We start from the raw sequence: 18142 nt of genomic DNA on the forward strand, positions 1-18142 counted from the left end.
TAGCGGGCAGTTTGATGATGCATCCCAAAAGACTTAAAAACATGAGCCATCTTGGACACACATATTTCATTTCTTGCAATTTGTCTTGAAGTAACAAAAAGAGAACTGGGTAAATACCTGTGCAAATGTTACTCATCACATCAATGTTGTAATAAAAGTGTGCCGTCACTGTGTAGTGAAAAAGTAGAAACGACATAGGTGTCCAAGAAAATGAGACTGCGTGACAGTGGTACACACATACCTATGAAAGATCAGGAGTTTATGAAAACCAAGCTGCAGAATCATAATCAGTCACGAGAAACACAACCGTGATCTCATTAGGAAGGATCGCCAAATACTGGACACTGCTGGCCACATTCTTCTCCTTGATGTTCTCTCCCACCCCTACTCTTGGTTTCCAGAATCCACCCTCCCACCTCCCGCTTCCTGTCTTCCATTCCCCTTGAAACCTGCGGAAGGCCGCATCCCTGTGTCCATCCCGAAAGGCAGATGCTCCCCGGTGGCCCTTGCCTCTCTTTGCTCACTATACGTTCTCTCTGGGTGACAGCATTTGAATCCAAGGCTTCAGTGTTGTAGGGATTCCTCCCGAATCTCTAGCATCCAACCGACTTCCTCACCCTGCTTGGATGAATAGATCTAACTGCTGGCTAATTAGCTTGTACCCCGTAAGGACTCAAAAGCAGGATGCATTAATTTTCTTGACCATTGTATAGCTCATCATGTGTTCCCTGTCTCAAGAACGGTTCCACCATGCACCCAGACAGATGGGCACCTTTGTCGCTCAGCCCTCTCCTCACCAGACACATCCGGCCAGCCACCAGCCCAGATCCCCTCATTGTCTCCTTCCCATCTCTTCAATCACCCACCCCTTCCCTTGCCCAGGGCTACAGTCCTGAGGAAAGCCTTCACATCTCTCTCTCTAGACTGTTCACGGCCTCCCTGCTCCACTTGACATAAACCTAATAGCTCATTATAAGGGAAAATGGAGAGTAGATTGTCCTGGATACTGAAATGCAATCATGTCCTCTGCTTCCCTAAACATTTAGTCAATGTTCCTCCCTCTGTGCTGTCTTAAACATAAACTCCTTTGTATGACAGGGCCCTTCAAGACCTATTTGTCAGCTGTCAGTCCTGCCAGATCTCCACTATCCCAGGAAGGACCCCAATGACAAAGCTCATGCCCCCTAAATAATCCCCTCTCTCCAGAGACGTCAAGTGTTTGCACGTGCACAAGCACTCACCGTGCAGAGACGTCTCATCCTTTCAGCCCTACTGAAATGCCAGCCCTGCTACTCAGTCTCCCCAGGTGCTGTTGAGTAGACTTGAATGTGTTTCTCCTCAACTCCCAGTCTTCACCCTCACCTCAATTGGAAAAAATATTATCTTGTCTTTACTTGCCTGTGCATCTGTCTCTAAATGCTATTTAAAAGCAAGGGCCAAGATTTTTCATTTTCTTATCCCCACTGCTTTTCACAGTGCATGGTTCACAGAGGGTCTCTTGATGGCATACATGCCTTCATCAAAGCTCCTGTCATTTTGCACAGCAGTCATTGTTTATACATCTGTTTCCCCTGCTAGGCCAGAGACAGAAACTCTAATGCTTTCATCCTTGTGGATGCACATCCCATAGCACAGACCATTGCTTGCTAACTACACACCAAAGTGGTTACCAGACATTAAAACTTACATGTACGCCCGTGCTAGCATGATCGTTCTTGGATCTGCTTGGATTTTTTAATTACCAGATAGGATGATGACCAGCATAGGCCAAATCTCCAAGGCCAGTTTGAGCTGGAGGACCTGGCCTGAAGCATTCCTTCTAGAAGCTCCTTTCTTCAGGCTCTCCATTTATGGAAGCTTCCTCGGCATCTGGTGCCTAATAAAGCTTGATCTCCTCTTTCCTCATGGCACTGGTTCAGCAGCACATCCAGAACGCGCATCTGCACTGTGTCAAGAACTCGGCTTATTCTTCATAGAAACAGCCTACTTAACACAACCGGACCTTCAGACAACTCCGGCCACTCTCACGCCGAAACACCTATGCATTCACTATATAAACCTAGGTCTGTCATCTGAACAGTCTTTCTGTTGGGGTCACATTCAATGATCTTTTTGTCAAGGGCAAGGGCATTCATTCCCAGGCCGGATGAAGCTTTGCACAGCACTCTACAGAAGACCAGACACAGAAACATGTACTTAGAGGTGCATTTAACCCAGTGCCTCTTAACCAGAGATTGCAAACTGGTGGCTCAAGGGCCAGATTTGCCCAGAAGACATTTATTTGGCAGGAGTGTATTCAAGTCTTCAAACCTGAATGCCTTTAGAATGGACACATCTTCCTTATTTGCCTCAAGCCCCAGCAGTCCCTAGTGCTTTGCTCCTCCTCTGCCCAAGAGACTCACCCAGCCCTTGAAGACACAAGGCTGTGATTCCACCTAGACCGAGTATGCTCCATGAGCTCCAAAAGGACCCCAAGGGACTGAGGCTGAGGGTGGTCTCTGAGCCATCATCACAGTGGCTGCTCTGGCTGCCAATACATCCCCTATTATCATACATTCAACCCACTTTGAAATTGTCTAGTGAGAATCCCACTCCTGCTCCTGGAGCCTAAGGAGGCCTAAGCCTTGTGCTCAGGGAGGTCACAAAGGGAGTGACCCCGAGAGGCTCCAGGATGGCGCCCTTTCTCTGTAAATCAACAATTAATTTGGGTTGGGGTTTGAGTAGCAACTTCAGCCAAACAAGGGAATCAGCCAAGTCCTGATGAGGCTCCACAGACAGTGCCTCCACTTCCACAGAAGACAGCCAGGCTGCGCAGCAGACCCTGCTGAGCTGCACCCCGCTATTTTTAGTGCTGCTCTCTGCCACGCTGGCGAGGCTGTCCTGCTCAGTGGCAGGCAATGCGTTCCATGTGTGCAGGCTGGAATGCAGCGGCTGAACCAGGGCCAGCAGCAGAGCCTGTTTCCTTAAAAGGCAAGAGAAATTCAGATCACATGGCCACAGGGACAGAAGCATGGATCCTGGGACAGGAACGGATTTCCATCCTAGAGAGCTCTTTAGGGGCAAGTGAACTAACAGAAATCTGCTTATGAACATGCTGTAGGTGAAAATGGATTTTTATATTGAAATTCAAATAAGGACAGGGATTTGAGCCGATTGTTCCATTGCATTCCGGTCGTCTCAGGAAAAGAGATCCTTGTGTGATTTATTTGTGGCAGAGACTCTAGAGCCACTCATATAAATTCCCCTCAGACATTTACTTCACAAATCAAAGCTGTTTGGCCAGCTGGTTACAGCTTGATGCTAAGCAGACCCAGGCCTCAGCTCAAGCTTCTCCCAGGGCAACCTTGTGGAAAGAAACAGTTTTCTGAATATATTCTAAAACAGACTAGAATGGAATAGAATAGAATAAAACAGAATTAGAATATATTCTAATCTGAGACCTTTATTCTGAATATCATTAAATATGCATAAGGTTTTTCTGGAAATGGTTAATATTTATCTTTCTTATCCCGAAATTGCTTCTTACACTGAGTAGCATTCATTCCCCCCCATGAGGTGGGAAATTCAACAAACGACTCATTGTGTATACATAAGGGCCAGGCAATCTATTGCCAAAGTCCTCTTTTGCCTCACAGAAAAACAAAGATAGAGACATTTTTTAGGTCCTTCTGCACAGCCCTAAACTTGTACTCAACCTTCGTACTGTTTTCCAAATCACTGTCTTAGGTCACAAGCATTAGACCTGGCCCAGGAATTAATGAAGGCCACCAGCAAATGAAGAAGACAGGAGAAAAGAGTGGCTAGGATGATGGGCACAGACCCCCAACCTTCAAATCTAGACAGTCAGCAAAGTCAGTGTCTAGTTGAGGCAGTCGGGTTGACAGTCACATAAGGACCCAGTTTTCCTGTCCCACAGTGAGGAAACCACAATAGCCTTTACATGTCATTAAGTCTTATTACTTTAAGTGCTTCCCTTAAACAAAAACTAGAAAGCTTTGTTTCTGTTGTTTTGCCTCTTTTGGAAACTATCAAGGGAGTTAGTAGGGAAGGTGATGCCTATACCTATGCCTATATAGGGTGAACTACAGGCTCTTAAATGTCACTGATGACTGTGTGTCATGGCTGCATACACATGAACTTATACAGGAGCAGTGATGAACGCAGTCCTCCCACATCCTCCCCACCAGAGCCCTCAGGTTCCTGCGCCTCTCCACAGGGGTGGGCTTATTTAATCTAAGAGGGGTTCCGGTTGTTTTGTTTGTTTGTTTGTTTGTTTGTTTTTGACGAAGTCTTGCTCTGTCACCCAGGCTGGAGTGTAGTGACATGATCTGGGCTCACTGCAATCTCCACCTCCTGGGTTCAAGTGATTATCCTGCCTCAGCCTCCCAAATAGCTGGGATTATAGGCATGCACCACCACGCATGCATGGCTAATTTTTGTATTTTTAGTAGAGACGGGATTTCACAATGTTGGCCAGGCTGGTCTCAAACTCCTGACCTTAGGTGATCCACGGATTCTATTCTTATTCCCAACATTGGCTTAGAGACATGCGACCCGTTTCTAACCAATGGAATGCCAGGGGACATCTGCCGGGGGGCTTTCTGGAGAAAAGCCACAAAAAGGATGGTCTTCCTTCTTCCTTTAAATATCATTGTGTCCACATGAGACTGTCTTGTTACTAGCCTAAGAGTGGAGCCCAAGCTGAAAATAGCCCAGAGAGATGGGAAAACCTGGGTCCTTGATGGCATCTTTGACTCCTCCCACAGCCTGTGCTCTGGATTTCTGTGAAATGGGGACAACCAGTGACTTCATGATCTAAGCCAATGCGAGATGGGGTTTCAGTTCCTGGCTGCTGAGAGCATCCTAACTCACTACACACCACAGCCCCAAGAATACTCTGTCCTTCCTGCTCTCTGTTTTCTAAACCATGAGCAGCATTCAGCACAGGTGACTGTTCCGTTCATTTTGACACAGCTTCTGCCAACGCTGTCCATGCATGACACCTGTCTCTACTGATTCTCTTCTTATTTCTACAAACACTCCTCCTCAGCCTCTTTCACCAAGCCTGTCTTCTCTGTTCAACCTCTAACCGCCAGGGCACAGACAGGCCTCTCCTGACTCCCTGTCCCTCTTCATCTACACTCTCAAACAAGGAAATCGCACCATAAATCTAGGCTTCAAATATTGTATATTTCCAAACTGCTGAATGTATATCCTTAGCCCCACCCTCTCCTCTGAACTTCAACTGTCTTCCTCATACCACCGCTTCAAAGTTCAATAAGCATCCCAAGTTCTAACACGCAAGACAGAATTTTTGATTGACTACCCTGCCTCCTTAAAGAATCACATGTCACACCCAAGACTGCCCGGCTTAAAGCTCCCAATGGCTTTCTATCACATTAAAGTAAAATCCACAACTCATTAGTTATGAAAGAGTTTTGGGGCCTGACTTGGCCATTCTCTCTCAGACTTCAACTCCAAAAATTTATCCACTTATTTGTTTGGCTCCAGCCACACTGGCCATCTTGCCGTTTCTCAAACATGTCACAGTCATTTCTCTACCCAGGATCTCAGATCTAGCCCCTCTCTGGATCTAGAATCTTCCTTCAGGTCTTCCCAAAGGTGGCTGTCTTGGGATTTTTTGTTGTTTGTTTTTTGTTTCTTGAGACGGAGTCTCGCTCTGTTGCCAGGCTGGAGTGCAGTGGCGCGATCTCGGCTCACTGCAACCTCTGCCTCCCAGGTTCAAGCAATTCTCCTGCCTCAGCCTCCTTACTAGCTAGGATTACAAGCATGTGCCACCATGCCTGGCTAATTTTTTTGTTGTTGTTGTATTTTTAGTAGAGAGGTTTCACCATGTTGGCTAGGCTGGTCCCGAACTCCTAAGTGATCCACCTGCCTTGGTCTCCCTTGGTGCTGGGATTACAGATGTGAACCACCATGCTGGCCTCTCTTGGTTTTTTTTTTTTTTTTTTTTTTTTAGCTCATAAATCAACTCTTCAGAAAGGCTTGCCTTAAACATGCAGTACCTCATCAGACAGCCTCCGCTGCAGCTCATACGTCCTTATTTACTGAGGGTTTTGTGTGTTTGCCACCTACTTCTCTTGCCGTGTAAGGAACACAAGAGGAAGACGTGTGTGCTGTTCACCCCTGCGTCCCCAGTGCCTCGTCTAATATCTGACACATGTCAGGTGCTCAGCAAATGTTTGTTGAATAAGTGATTGAATGAAAGATTGTGTACCTGTCCAGGCTCTAGGCAGCAAGTGACAGAAACTGACTCTGGTTAACATATGAAGAAAATTGAATTATTGGAAAAATATTGAGTAGGTTATAGCAACAATGGGAAGGCTAGCAAATCAGGTTCAGTTCCACAAATGGAAAGGAACAAGGTAGTTGGGCAGCCCGAGCCACAGCTGAAATTCACAGACACAGCACAGGCTCGATGGCTCTTGCTGGAGCCCCAAAACCACTGGACACTGGCAGGGTCCTTTACCAGAAGTTTGCCAACCCCCATCTGGTAGAGTGCTGGGCATACCGTGGGCTATGGTTTAAGAGCTCAGAAGCTGTGCTTAATCCATAAATCACCTCATTTCTTTCCATCAGAGTAATCAGGAGTGGACAATATGTCTCTATTATCATCCTCATCTAGACAACCCTCTCTAATCAACTTCATGTTAAAGACACTTCAATTTCTACAGGTTCATGTTCAAACTGGCTGATTGCTGATGCTGTTTATGCCTTGCTCCTTAGCCCACTTCTGAGCTCCCCTGCAGCTGTGCTGGCTGGTTCCAAGTGTGCTGACAGCACTCCACCTCAGTGGCCCACATCACTCTGCTTCTCTGCCGAGGACTTTTCTAGCAACAGTGTGTGCAGGGCAGCCTCAAAATGCTGGCATGTAACGCCCCCAGGTCAACCCCTGTGAGTGTCAATTTGACTGGATTGAAGGATACAAAGTATTGTTCCTGGGTGTGTCTGTGAGGGTGTTGCCAAGGGAGATTAACATTTGAGTCAGTGGACTGGGAGAGGCAGACCCACCTCAGTCTGGGCACTATCTAATCTGATGCCAGCGCAGCCAGAATAAAGCAGGCAGAAGAATGTGGAAGGACTAGACTGGCTGAGTCTTCCCGCCTTCATCTTTCTCCCGTGCTGGATGCTTCCTGCCCTGATACATCAGACTCCAAGTTCGTCGGCTTTTGGACTCTTGGACTTACACCAATGTTTTGCCAGGGGCTCTCGGGCCTTTGGTCACACACTGAAGGCTGCACTGCCAGCTTCCCCACTTTTGAGGTTTTGGGACTCAGACTGGCTTCCTTGCTCCTCAGCTTGCAGACGACCTATTGTGGGACTTCACCTTGTGATCATGTGAGTCAATACTCCTTAATAAACTCCCTTTCATATACACATCTATCCTATTAGTACTGTCCCTCTAGGGAATGGTGACTACTACAACTTCTAACCAAAAAGAGATGAGGGTAAGTAAACGCCCAGCTTTCTGTTCCTCGTAGCATTCTCCCCACTTTCTCAGTGGGTTTCCAGGGGGACTGAGCCCCAGTTGCTCTCAAGGGTAACATGCTTTTAGTTAACGCACCGTCCCTTGACTTGCCCACTTCTTTGTCTTTGCTTCTCAGTGGCCTCATTTGTGCTTCCCACACACCTTCTCAAACAAATGACTGCAGCCAAAACTTGGTCAGGATCTGCTTTCGGGGAACTCAACATAAGGCTGGTTTACGAATGACCAGTCAACTTCTTCAACTACAACTCCTATCAAATGTAACTGTTTTAAATGGAGTCTTTCAAAACAAATATTCTTTCCCAGATATACAAGTTCTGCCAATTTCTTTTTATTGTGCTATTTCTGTTTCTAACATCTCATAAAATTCATGTAAATGCTGGGAATTTACTATTCTCTTGAAATCAAACATGTATAGCTAGCTCCCTTTGCAGATGCCCAAATACCTTCTCTTAGATGACTTTTTGCAACAGCAGCATGGTTTTCACAGAGACATCTGACATAGGCAGGAAAACAGTATCAGTTTTCCAGGTTGAGCGATACTTGGGTGGTGTCCCCATCATGCACAGAGGCCCTTGAATCGCTGGCCTTTTCCCATCACTCGTGACTAAATGCCTTCAAGCTTTGACAACTAGATTCCAAAATACTACTTCTTTGGTGTTTTGGTCTTTAGCAGCTTTATGCCCACCATAAAGTTGGGTGGAAGACTCGAGAATACCATGGAAAAGGATTTCTGAACTGGCTCCGCATGGGATCTCAGGAATGCTGAGGGGTGGCCCAACGCTGGAGAGCTTGATTCCAAGAAAACAAGAAGACCCCAGGAATCCCATGGCTCTTACAGTAGCTCACCATCAGTATTCAGCTCCCAGGGAAGGAGAGGAACAGGCAGCAGCAAAGCTCAGGCCCAAACTAAACCGAGGAGGGGTATGGCAGAGGGCAGCCTCTGGACTGGGCCCCCTGGCCTGGCAGTGTCAGCAGCCCCCAACTACTCTGGAAGCCACACCCAGATAGGTGGAACCCTGAGAGCCTGGCTCATGGAGAGCAGCTACGTCCAGCTGGAAATCTGACAACAATGGAAATTTGGCAGGAAAATACAAACCATCTCCTGAAAATGAATCGCCATGGGGAAAGAAATTTAAAATGGTTCTTGAGGGTTTGAAACATTGGCTTTCTACAAAAAGCCTGGCACCCATTCATAAGTGCTGTGATTTCTTTTTAATTATGCAGAAAATCATTAAGAGGGAATAAAAGTATAAAGCACTTGTATTTAAAAACCCAGCAAAGCTGCTGTTGAAAGGATTGAGATGTGCTCATAGTTCAGTGCAAATAGACGTCCTCGTGACTCGGCCTTGGAGCCCAGGCAGGCCGTACTCAGCCCAGGCCACCTTCTGCACAAGCCCTCAACACGAGCCAGAGCCCCCAGCTTCTCCAAGTTCTTTCCTAAGCCAGAGCAGCTCAGGATAATGAGAAGAGATGGAAAAGACTACAATGAAAGGAAGGAGAAGGATAGAGACTCGCTGTCTGAGAAAGAGTGACGGAAGGTCTTGGGGAGGGTCATGCGGAGGGCATGCTTTGTTCTGGGAAAAGACACATGGCTCAGATCTGACTTCCAGAGAAACAGCCAGAAACATCTAGAGAATGGCAGTGAGGGTCCCACAGGAGCCAACCTTGGAGCTCTGAGAGGGCTTCTGTGTCACCATGACTTGCCCAGATCCTCCATTAGAACAGAGCTGGGTGAACAGGATCACTCTGACCCTCTGTTTCATCATCTCTAAAACTAGAATAATGACTGCTACTGAACAGCACCACCTAAGATGTGTGTGAAACACCTAGTACAGCACCTGACCCACAAAGTCTTCTGGATAAAGGTGCGCTGTGTTCGTTAAGGTCACACCAGCTGCTAGAACAGCCCAAGACCTCAGTCTCTTACTTCAATAGAAGTTTATTTCTTAGTCACAAAATCCAAAACAGGTGTTCTTTATTGGCAGGCCACCTTCCACAGGCCAGGCTGGAGGCTTCCCCAGAGAGAGCTAGTGGATATTAGGGTCAGGGACATGTCAGGGTTCAAGGAAGGACACAGAGTCCTTGGCATAGTCTGGCAGAAGATGCGTCTTGGGAAGAGAAATCCACGAGCTGTCAAGGGGTCAGGAATCCTGCAGCTCAGATCATGTTTTGCTGAACCCTAAGTTAGGACAGACAACGTAACAAAGGATTTTGTTTTATTTGCTCTGTGGGAATAAACGGGAAAAACTGCTCATCCACCGCCTGAGCACCTTGCCTTACCCCAAGTTAGCAGCACACACAGCTTAACCAGCCGCTCACCTGGACTTCATCACTTCCTGCTTCTCCTGAGTCAGGTGAGACAGTGGGCGTGATTGTCCCAGCAACCTTGAGCAGCCAAGGGACACGTACAGACAAGCAATGCATAGATAGAGTGAACCAAGAATGGCAGGGATGGGCATGCTGGCAATAGGAGGTGGAAAGGGAGAGAGGGTTCCATCTCTGGAGCCCTTGGAAGTGAGTCTCCCAGTGACAGGCCCTGCCCCAGTCTATTGTAACATGCCTTGAGCAGACCATCTAGGTATGTTACAAATATTGGTGTCCTACTCCTGTACCTTGGGCCTGACTACTCCCCCAAGTTCCACATGGGAATATCTGCAGGTCTTTGCCAAGAACATTTTCTTACACCACAGAAGGCCCCTTTGCCAGTGTGCCTGCAAGCCAAGAGGACCAGAGCATGAATGCCTCAGTGACCCGTGGAAACAGGTGTATGACTACCCAAGCTCCTTCACCCCTCTGCTGGGCTATGAGGTGCAGCGCCACAGGGGCTGCCAGGGTTTCCCCGAGGGATTAGGCTCTGGGCACCCACAGTGGATGCTGACTACACACCTCTTAACAGTGCTCTCCCCTTCCTTGTCTCACTCCCCATCTCTCAGCCACTCAGTGACTTCCTTCACCTCCCAAATAAACTACTCGCACCCACATCCTTAGTCCTAAGGGCTGCTTCCGGAGGAACTCAAAAAGTAAAACCAGATTGCGATGCTCATTTTAGGTCCATAGCAGATCAAGTCAATGGGGGGTGGGTGGGGCACGGAGATCCCTTGGGAAGTGAAGCACTCAGCCCATTACTTTGGGAGCTGGGCCCAGAGCTCTCTGCTCCTCAAGTTCCTGCAAAAGGCTGGTGTTGGGTGCCTGGCGGATCCCAGTGTTGGTCACCAAGGGCCACAGCTGAGAGCACACTGATCTGAGCACACCATGGTAGCTGCTGAGATAGAAGAGGACTGGGGAGGAGGTCATGGCGACCTTGTGAGGACTAAGTGGCGCTCCTGAAGAGTGCCACACTCCTCTCTCCTTTCCCAATAGACCAACTGGCAAATTCATCCCCTGATTTTACATAAAACAGTTCTGCCGACACCCAAGATTCCTGTAATTCTACCCTCAGCCCTTGCCAGGACATATGTATTTTATCCAATAAGTTGTTTCCTTTGTAAGTGGAACTCAAGTGCCACCTGAATATGTATTTGTTGGTTTCTTGTATTATTTCTGAAGAGAGAAAAAAACAGTCTTTAAGAAAAACAAAAAATTGAAAGACCCTGTGCTTTGTCTTTGAGACTCCAGGAAAGGGGTTGGGGGTCGTGGGGCAACACTGACTCTCTCAGCCATTGTGAGAGGGAGCAAATCAACCCCCTGGGAAAGGATCACTGTGGAGAGGAAGACAGGAGGAGGCTGAGGCTCTGAGGGCCAACCAAGAGTCAGAGGAAAAAATGGAAGCCAGCCTGGCTCTGCAAATCAGAAACACTACCGGGACCCAACAGCAGGAACACCTTCTGCTTGGCCATGGAGCACTGGAGCGTGTGGGGCTGAATCCACCAAGCGGGGGATGCTTGTTTCCACCCGGTCTCTTTGCACATTGGCTGATAAAGCTCTTTTGCCTCCTCCACTGGAAACGAAAGGGTGTTGCACAGGTCCATGGGGCCAGAACCGAACCCAGTTTCCCCAGCCTAGGGGTGATTCTGACAATCGCTGCTATGGAAACAAGACAGCCAAAAACGCCACACCCAGGAGACTTTCAATATACTTTATTAAAAAGTTTCTTTGTATAAATTTCCTAAAAATTTTAAAATTAAAATTAAATCCCCTCCCCCCTGCACAAAAAAAAACACACACACAACATTAGAGGAATGCCAAAAATATTCTCTATTACAACTTTTTTTAATTCTTTAATTAAGGCATTGGTCCCAACGGTGCACATAGATAAAGGGATTTTGCTTCCTTCTCAACTAGATCATTTGTTAGAGGCTTTAGAAAAAGAAAATTAGCTTGAAATCTAATCCAGGAAATTGGGGGCAGGGAATGAAAAAGTTGGTCTCTTGTTTCTCCACGATACACAGGCTTCCCATCTAAAGTCATGCTTAACTAAAAGGGAAAAAAAATGAACCAAGCAAAAGTATATAGAGTAGCCGTGACATTTGCATTATTTTCTAGACTTTACATTTGCCTGCAACAGGCATAACATGAAACTCCAGAGGGAATTTGAATTGATAGGAATGTTCACATAAACACCAGCAGTGGCTAACTGTTACACAACATTCAAAGTATTCGAGAGAACTGCCTGGAGACGGAGAGCGAGGGTCCACAGACACATTAGCACCATACTGACAGGTCATGCAGCAGGATGTTCCCTCCCGAGTTCGAGTGTAAATCAAAGCATGAAATGATACAGTGCAAGGGAATCTACACCCGGAGCTTCTACAGAGACAAGTTGGCGATGGCTGACTCCTTCTTCTTCAAGAGGTATATGATGTTGGCCAGCCACGCTTAGGTTCCCATCACACTGATGACTCCGGGTTTGGCGAGCACTGAGCGTCGAGAGAGGGGGTGGGTGGGGTGAGGTGAGGAGCCGAGAGAAGAAAGGAAAAGCCACATTACTGACCCAAAAGGGCACTGTCATTATCATGACACAGTCCCGCAGCCTCTGGTTTCCATCACCTGTCTCACTTTTCTACTCAGTACCATCAAAGGCCCTCTGTGACCTTCTTGGCCTGGGGCCCCGGGGCCCGGGGATGTCTGGGAAATCTGATTCCATTCTTTTGCCCTGCACCATCTACCAGGCCTTTATACGAACTGAACTCTCCCCATTCTGGCACTGACCCCAGGCTCTGTTCAAAGTGTTTATTTTATTACCAGTTGAACTGCACAATATAATGGAGATACTGGATGGCCCCAGTGACAACATTGTTATTTATAGGAAGCAAAACTATTTAAAAGATAAATTTGTGGGGGTTATTTATCTTTGGTGTTATCTGTAGTTGTTCATTATATTATCTTCCCAGGAATCATTTTTGGTGCAATATTTTACAAATAACACCAACTTAGTAACATTTCTGAAGAATGACAAGGGACAATATGTTTTTAGAAACCCAAAATAGGAATTCAAAAAGAAATTTCATGGGTTGTATTTGAAACTCTTCCTTATCTGAGGATACACTTTGTCTTTTTTTTGACATGTGTCATAATCATTGCACTTCTAATATTTTTCAAGGTGACTTATTGACCTGAATCTCTTATTTGCAAAAGCCATAAACACAAGGAAGAATCACTTACCAGGAGCGCAAACCTTTTCACATTCTTTCTGTGATCCAAATTTGTTTTCGTTTCCACCACAACCTCCATACCAGAATCTTGCACAGCTTTTGGTGTTTGGATCATAGTACCATTTTAATATGAAATCCCTGCAAGTTCCTTCGTCTTTCGGCAATTTGCATATATCTTTAATAAAAACATGAGAAAAGGACATTAATAAGAACATGCGTTTTACTCTGCTCCCAGTGTTGGGGCTAACAGTCTGATGACCCTACTGTGGCAGAAGGAAAAAAAAGAAGAGCTTCCAGGTGAAAACTCCCTTAACCTGCTCAAATCTCCATTTCCTCACTGCCATATGGATATAGGAATTGCTTACAGCATTGTGAGAGATAGATGAAATTATATCAATGAAAGGGCTTCATAAACAGCACTCAGAATCCCAAATGCTGGCAATGGTTATTGAATAATTTTAAATGAAATGAATTGTTTTTCCCCTTTCCAATCACTGGGCCATTTGCCCTCCAAATCCTTTCATGTTAAATCCCCAGAAAAGAAACTGAATTTTAAAACCTCAGGGTTTTATATTTCTTGGCAAAATGGAAATTCGATTCTGTTGGGATATAGTTCAAAAATAAGGCTCTACCTTTCATTACAAGCCAAGTAGACTGAAAATTAAAGGTAAAGCAGAAAAGAAAATCCTTTATGAGTGTGTGTGTGTGTGTGTACACACGCTTGTGTGGTAGCCAAGGGCCTTTGTGACCTGCCAAATGAAACACGTAAAACGAAGAGCTAGCACTGATGTAAAATTCATGACGGCAAAAATGTCACATAGCAGAACTATTTTGAAGACAGAGAAGCATTCTTTTTCCAGTTAAGGAAGTTTATGTTTTAAATGCACACGTCTGATGTAGCCCAGCTGCAAAGTAAAGCAAAGGTCCCCTCGACGCCTGGAGAGAAGAGTTTACAGTTCACACACAGCACGACTCCTGTTTACAGAGTTTTCTGGCAAACTCCAGATTGTTCTGGGAAAGAGAAGCATTGATGTCAACTGTTATCTGTAAGTTTGAAAACGTAAACCTTCTTTCTCCAAAACTCCCTGGAGCCAATAATTCTGCATGCTCCTGTGAGTAGCTAACAGGCTGGAATTATCCACCTCTCCCGTACAAAGGGATGCTTCTCCATCTCCTTTGTCCCCAGCGAGGCAGGCTGCTCACAGCTGCGGGGGTGGTGAGCATCTGTGCTTCAGATACATACCAAAAAGGACAAGGAAAACCTAAGTCTTCAGTGGATAATCGTAGCTGGGATCACCCACGATGGATCAGACTCAAAGGTGCACAGGACTGAGGCTCAGAATTGATCTAAAACATTTCCTGGTTGCTGCTGTCACCCAAATTCCAGGCTGGTGGCTGGTGGCTCCACAGTTACAACACCTCCTAGTCGCAGACCCTCTCAGGGCCCAGAAAGCCAGTGGTCCCCATGAGAGCCTTTGAAGACTCCAGGAAGTCAGAATAAAATGAAGACAATTTACAAAAACAACCTTCTTTCTCTCAAATATGCCAATAACTGAAGGAAAATGCCTGGCTTTCAAGGAAGGTCCTGGAGAGAACTGACAAGGCAAGGTTATTTAACCATCAAAACTGATTCCTTATTTACCGGTGGGTTCCCTGTTAGCATGAGGCCGGCGTCGAATGATCTCCCTATTCTTCCTTCCTTCCCAGAGCATTGGCCAATGGACCCTATTTGCTCTATTTTATTTGTTTCAAGTGCACTTCAGTCCCGACCATCTGTGTTTAGCTGTTCAGTTCCCAGTCCCCTGGGCTCCGCTGAACCAGTCACGAGAGGTCTGCCCAGAGCCACGGACACCCAGCCCGAGTGGCCTCGCAGCAGCGCGCTCCACTCCCCGTCTGATTGGCTTCTCCAGCTTCCTTGGGTCTCCACCCTAGCCCTCCAGTTCCACACCATGGCACTGGCGTTTTCTGCCCTTATTTCAGTGACAGTCACTACTGAGACCCTGTAAGATTTACTAGTGGAAAATAAGGACACTGTTACTGTGGACAAGCAGATATTTGGAAAACCAAGAGAAATATATTAGTGAGGTGAGAACCCAGCACTATTCAAAGACAAAAATCTGGACTTCTCTGCTTCTGAAGCACGAAAACGGGGGATTTTATGTCCTTAAGAAGCCTTCTAATGCAAACTCCACATAATCTTGACTTCTGAGACACGTCGTTTTGGCTGGACTCTCCTCAGCTATGAGTGCATATGTTAAAGCAACTGTTTTAAAGCAAAAAACAAAAAGTATTAAATGTCCTGGAGTACAAAGGGAGATGGCTGGCCCTCGTTGAACTTAACCTGGACTTTTCCCTAGAACGACCTGTCTTTGGATGCAATAGCTGTTCATCTTTTCCCTCTGAAATGAGTGTGCCCCTCAGGTATAACCTGTGTAGGAAGCTAGAGCCTTCTCTTTATCTGAGAGGAGCGCTTGGCTGAGTCTTCCTTAATTTGCTCTTCTTTATTATTGAGAACCTAGTGGGAGCCTAAAAGACAATGGGGACTGAAAACTATCCACAACTTTCCCCAGCTTCCTAACCTAGAATAACAATGTAAATAAGTTTGCTTGGAAAACAGAGAGGGGAAAGGCTGCCTGACTCAGACCACTGTCTGCTGAAACTTCCTTACTATTGGTCACTGGGCTTCAGGAAAGCATCCAAATAGAAGAAAGGAAATGGAGGCAAGCACAGTGTTAGGTTAAAACCCTGTTCTGGGAATCCCACCTGTTCCCAGAAGCCACAGGCGCCTACCTAGAACATCCTAAAAACAACCATTCAAAAACAGTGGGGCACAAGGCACCCTAAGCACCACAGTCCATTTTTGTAATAAAGATGTGCGGGAGTGGATGCACATGTGCAATGCATACACCTTCCCACAAGCAATAATATTCATAGAAAAAATAGGAAGGCTATGCATCGGGTCATTATTGGCTTTCATCAAAAGCCAGCAATGCTGTCACAATGAGAATCGTGTAACATATTTCTCTGTACATCCTGAATGCTTGACAATGCATATCTATTAACTTTATAATCAGCAAAAAATATATGTATTCTTCAGAGTGGAAAACATATATTGATTGGAAAATCTTGTCTTTTTCATAGTTTGATATCCCCATAGTGTTTCAATGCATTTTTAAAGGCATCAGCTTTGACATTTCCCAAACATATTGATTTCCAAATCACGATGTAAGTACTTCCTTGAGCAAACTGAAGGAAGACAGGCTGAAAGGTGTTTATGCTGCAGTCATCAACATGTTCCTCATCAGTTTAATGGTCCCCAAAACAAGAAAATTCAATCACCTTCTCACTCGGCATTGTTGTTATGGTATAAAGTACTTCCATACCTTGGGTGCAGGTATGATTTGCCTGAATGAAAACACTTTCCACCATCTACATTTTCAGCATTGGTCAGTTCAAAGGGTATCAAAGAAACTTACTAAACTTTCAACTTACTTAATTTATTTATTTATTTAGAGACTGAGTCTCACTCTGTTGCCCAGGCTGGAATGAAGTGGTATGATCTCAGCCCACTGCAACCTCTGCCTCCCAGGTTCAAGTGATTCTCCTGCCTCAGCCTCCTGAGTAGCTGGATTACGGGCATGAGCCATCATGCTTGGCTAATTTTTGCATTTTTAGTAGAGACAGGGTGTCACCATGTTGGCCAGGCTGGTCTTGAACTCCTGACTTCAAGGGATCCTCCTGCCTCGGCCTCCCAAAGTGCAGGGATTATAGGCGTGAGCCATCACACCCGGCCAATTTTTAACTTTATTTTAAAATGTAGCTGTGGTTAAATTTTACTCTTTCAGATCTTGACCAACAGACTTCTATTTTTTAAGACTTCAGGATAAAAAACACTCCTTTGGGCTCATCATAACCCACACACGACAACTAACCAGAAAACATCCTCGCACAGCGATGAACAACAGACAGCCTGGAGAGGACCATTTCCTAAATCCCTGTAGCTATTTAACTTACTTCAGCTGTGGGATTAGTTTGTCCTTTAAATTATTATTAACATAAAGTCAGGTATTTCCCCCAAATATACCATTTTATGCTAATCGATGATATATATTCACACAGAACATGGCCAATCAAATACTGTATTCTATCCAATATAAGAGATCTTAATTTTATGATGCACTATTATTTTATGTTCCACTAAGTAACACAAAATGCTACCAATAAACCATGATATGTTGTCAATTCTAAGTCACATTTCAGTTTCAGAAGTGTCCCAAGGGAAAAAAATTGTGCATCTTAGAATCAATAAGTAAAACGTTAGTAAACACAAAATGATGGTTCCTTCAGGGCTATACAATTGGCCCAGTCATGTCTACTTGGACAAAATGTGATCAGTTCTACAGATTGCTAATTTCAAGAATAAATAATAAAGGACATGATGATTTTGTTAGTTGTTTTGTCTAGTTTCTGCATTGAAACTTCTTTAACACGTGTGATTAAGCCAATAATTTAGGATTCATTTTGTAATACTGCAAAAAGTAAATTTTAAGTTAGATTTTTGTTGTTGTTGTTGTTGTTGTTGTTTAGAAATTCTAGAGAGTCTTATCTTTAATGGTAACATGCATAGAAAATATCTATCCAAAGCTTCCTTAGCTAAAAATGAGAAGGGAGAAGAGGGAGGTGGTAACAAAAGCCTAAAACCAAAATTAGCAACTACGTAGCACTGTCAAAATCAGCAGCAACAAAGCAGGTGGCAGAAAGGCCCAGCACACCCATGCTTTCAGGAGGCCATGGTAATGAATGAAAGATCCACTGCTGCTCACTGCCATTTATAGGCAGCAGATGTGTGACAGAAAAGTGGCTGGAGTATAATTCTTTTAGATGCTGAGCAAAGCAAAAAGCAGAGTGAGATATTTTTGTGGGGGTTCATTTGGTTTTATTTTAAAAAGTACAAATATTAACCATTTAAAATCAAATCATGTAATATTGCAAAGCTGGAATCCTGAGTGTTTGCTAACGATGCCCTGGGTATATTAATGGA

At 45.2% G+C, this 18142-nt stretch overlaps 1 protein-coding gene across 1 annotated transcript in view; it reads right to left on the bottom strand.

Moving 5' to 3' along the window:
* Positions 1-11571: 11571 nt before the first annotated feature.
* The window catches only part of COL6A3 (collagen type VI alpha 3 chain), a 90218-nt gene continuing 83647 nt past the window's right edge, over positions 11572-18142 (bottom strand). Inside the window, exons 43-44 of the mRNA XM_054477909.2 lie at positions 13112-13276; positions 11572-12366 (exon numbers count right to left, since the gene is read on the bottom strand). Of these exons, the coding sequence (XP_054333884.1) occupies positions 12326-12366; positions 13112-13276 (206 nt within the window). The 3' untranslated portion in view covers positions 11572-12325. The remainder of the gene's footprint in view (positions 12367-13111; positions 13277-18142) is intronic.

The sequence above is a fragment of the Pongo pygmaeus genome, chromosome 11, assembly GCF_028885625.2.
Source record: "Pongo pygmaeus isolate AG05252 chromosome 11, NHGRI_mPonPyg2-v2.0_pri, whole genome shotgun sequence".
NCBI lineage: Eukaryota > Metazoa > Chordata > Mammalia > Primates > Hominidae > Pongo > Pongo pygmaeus.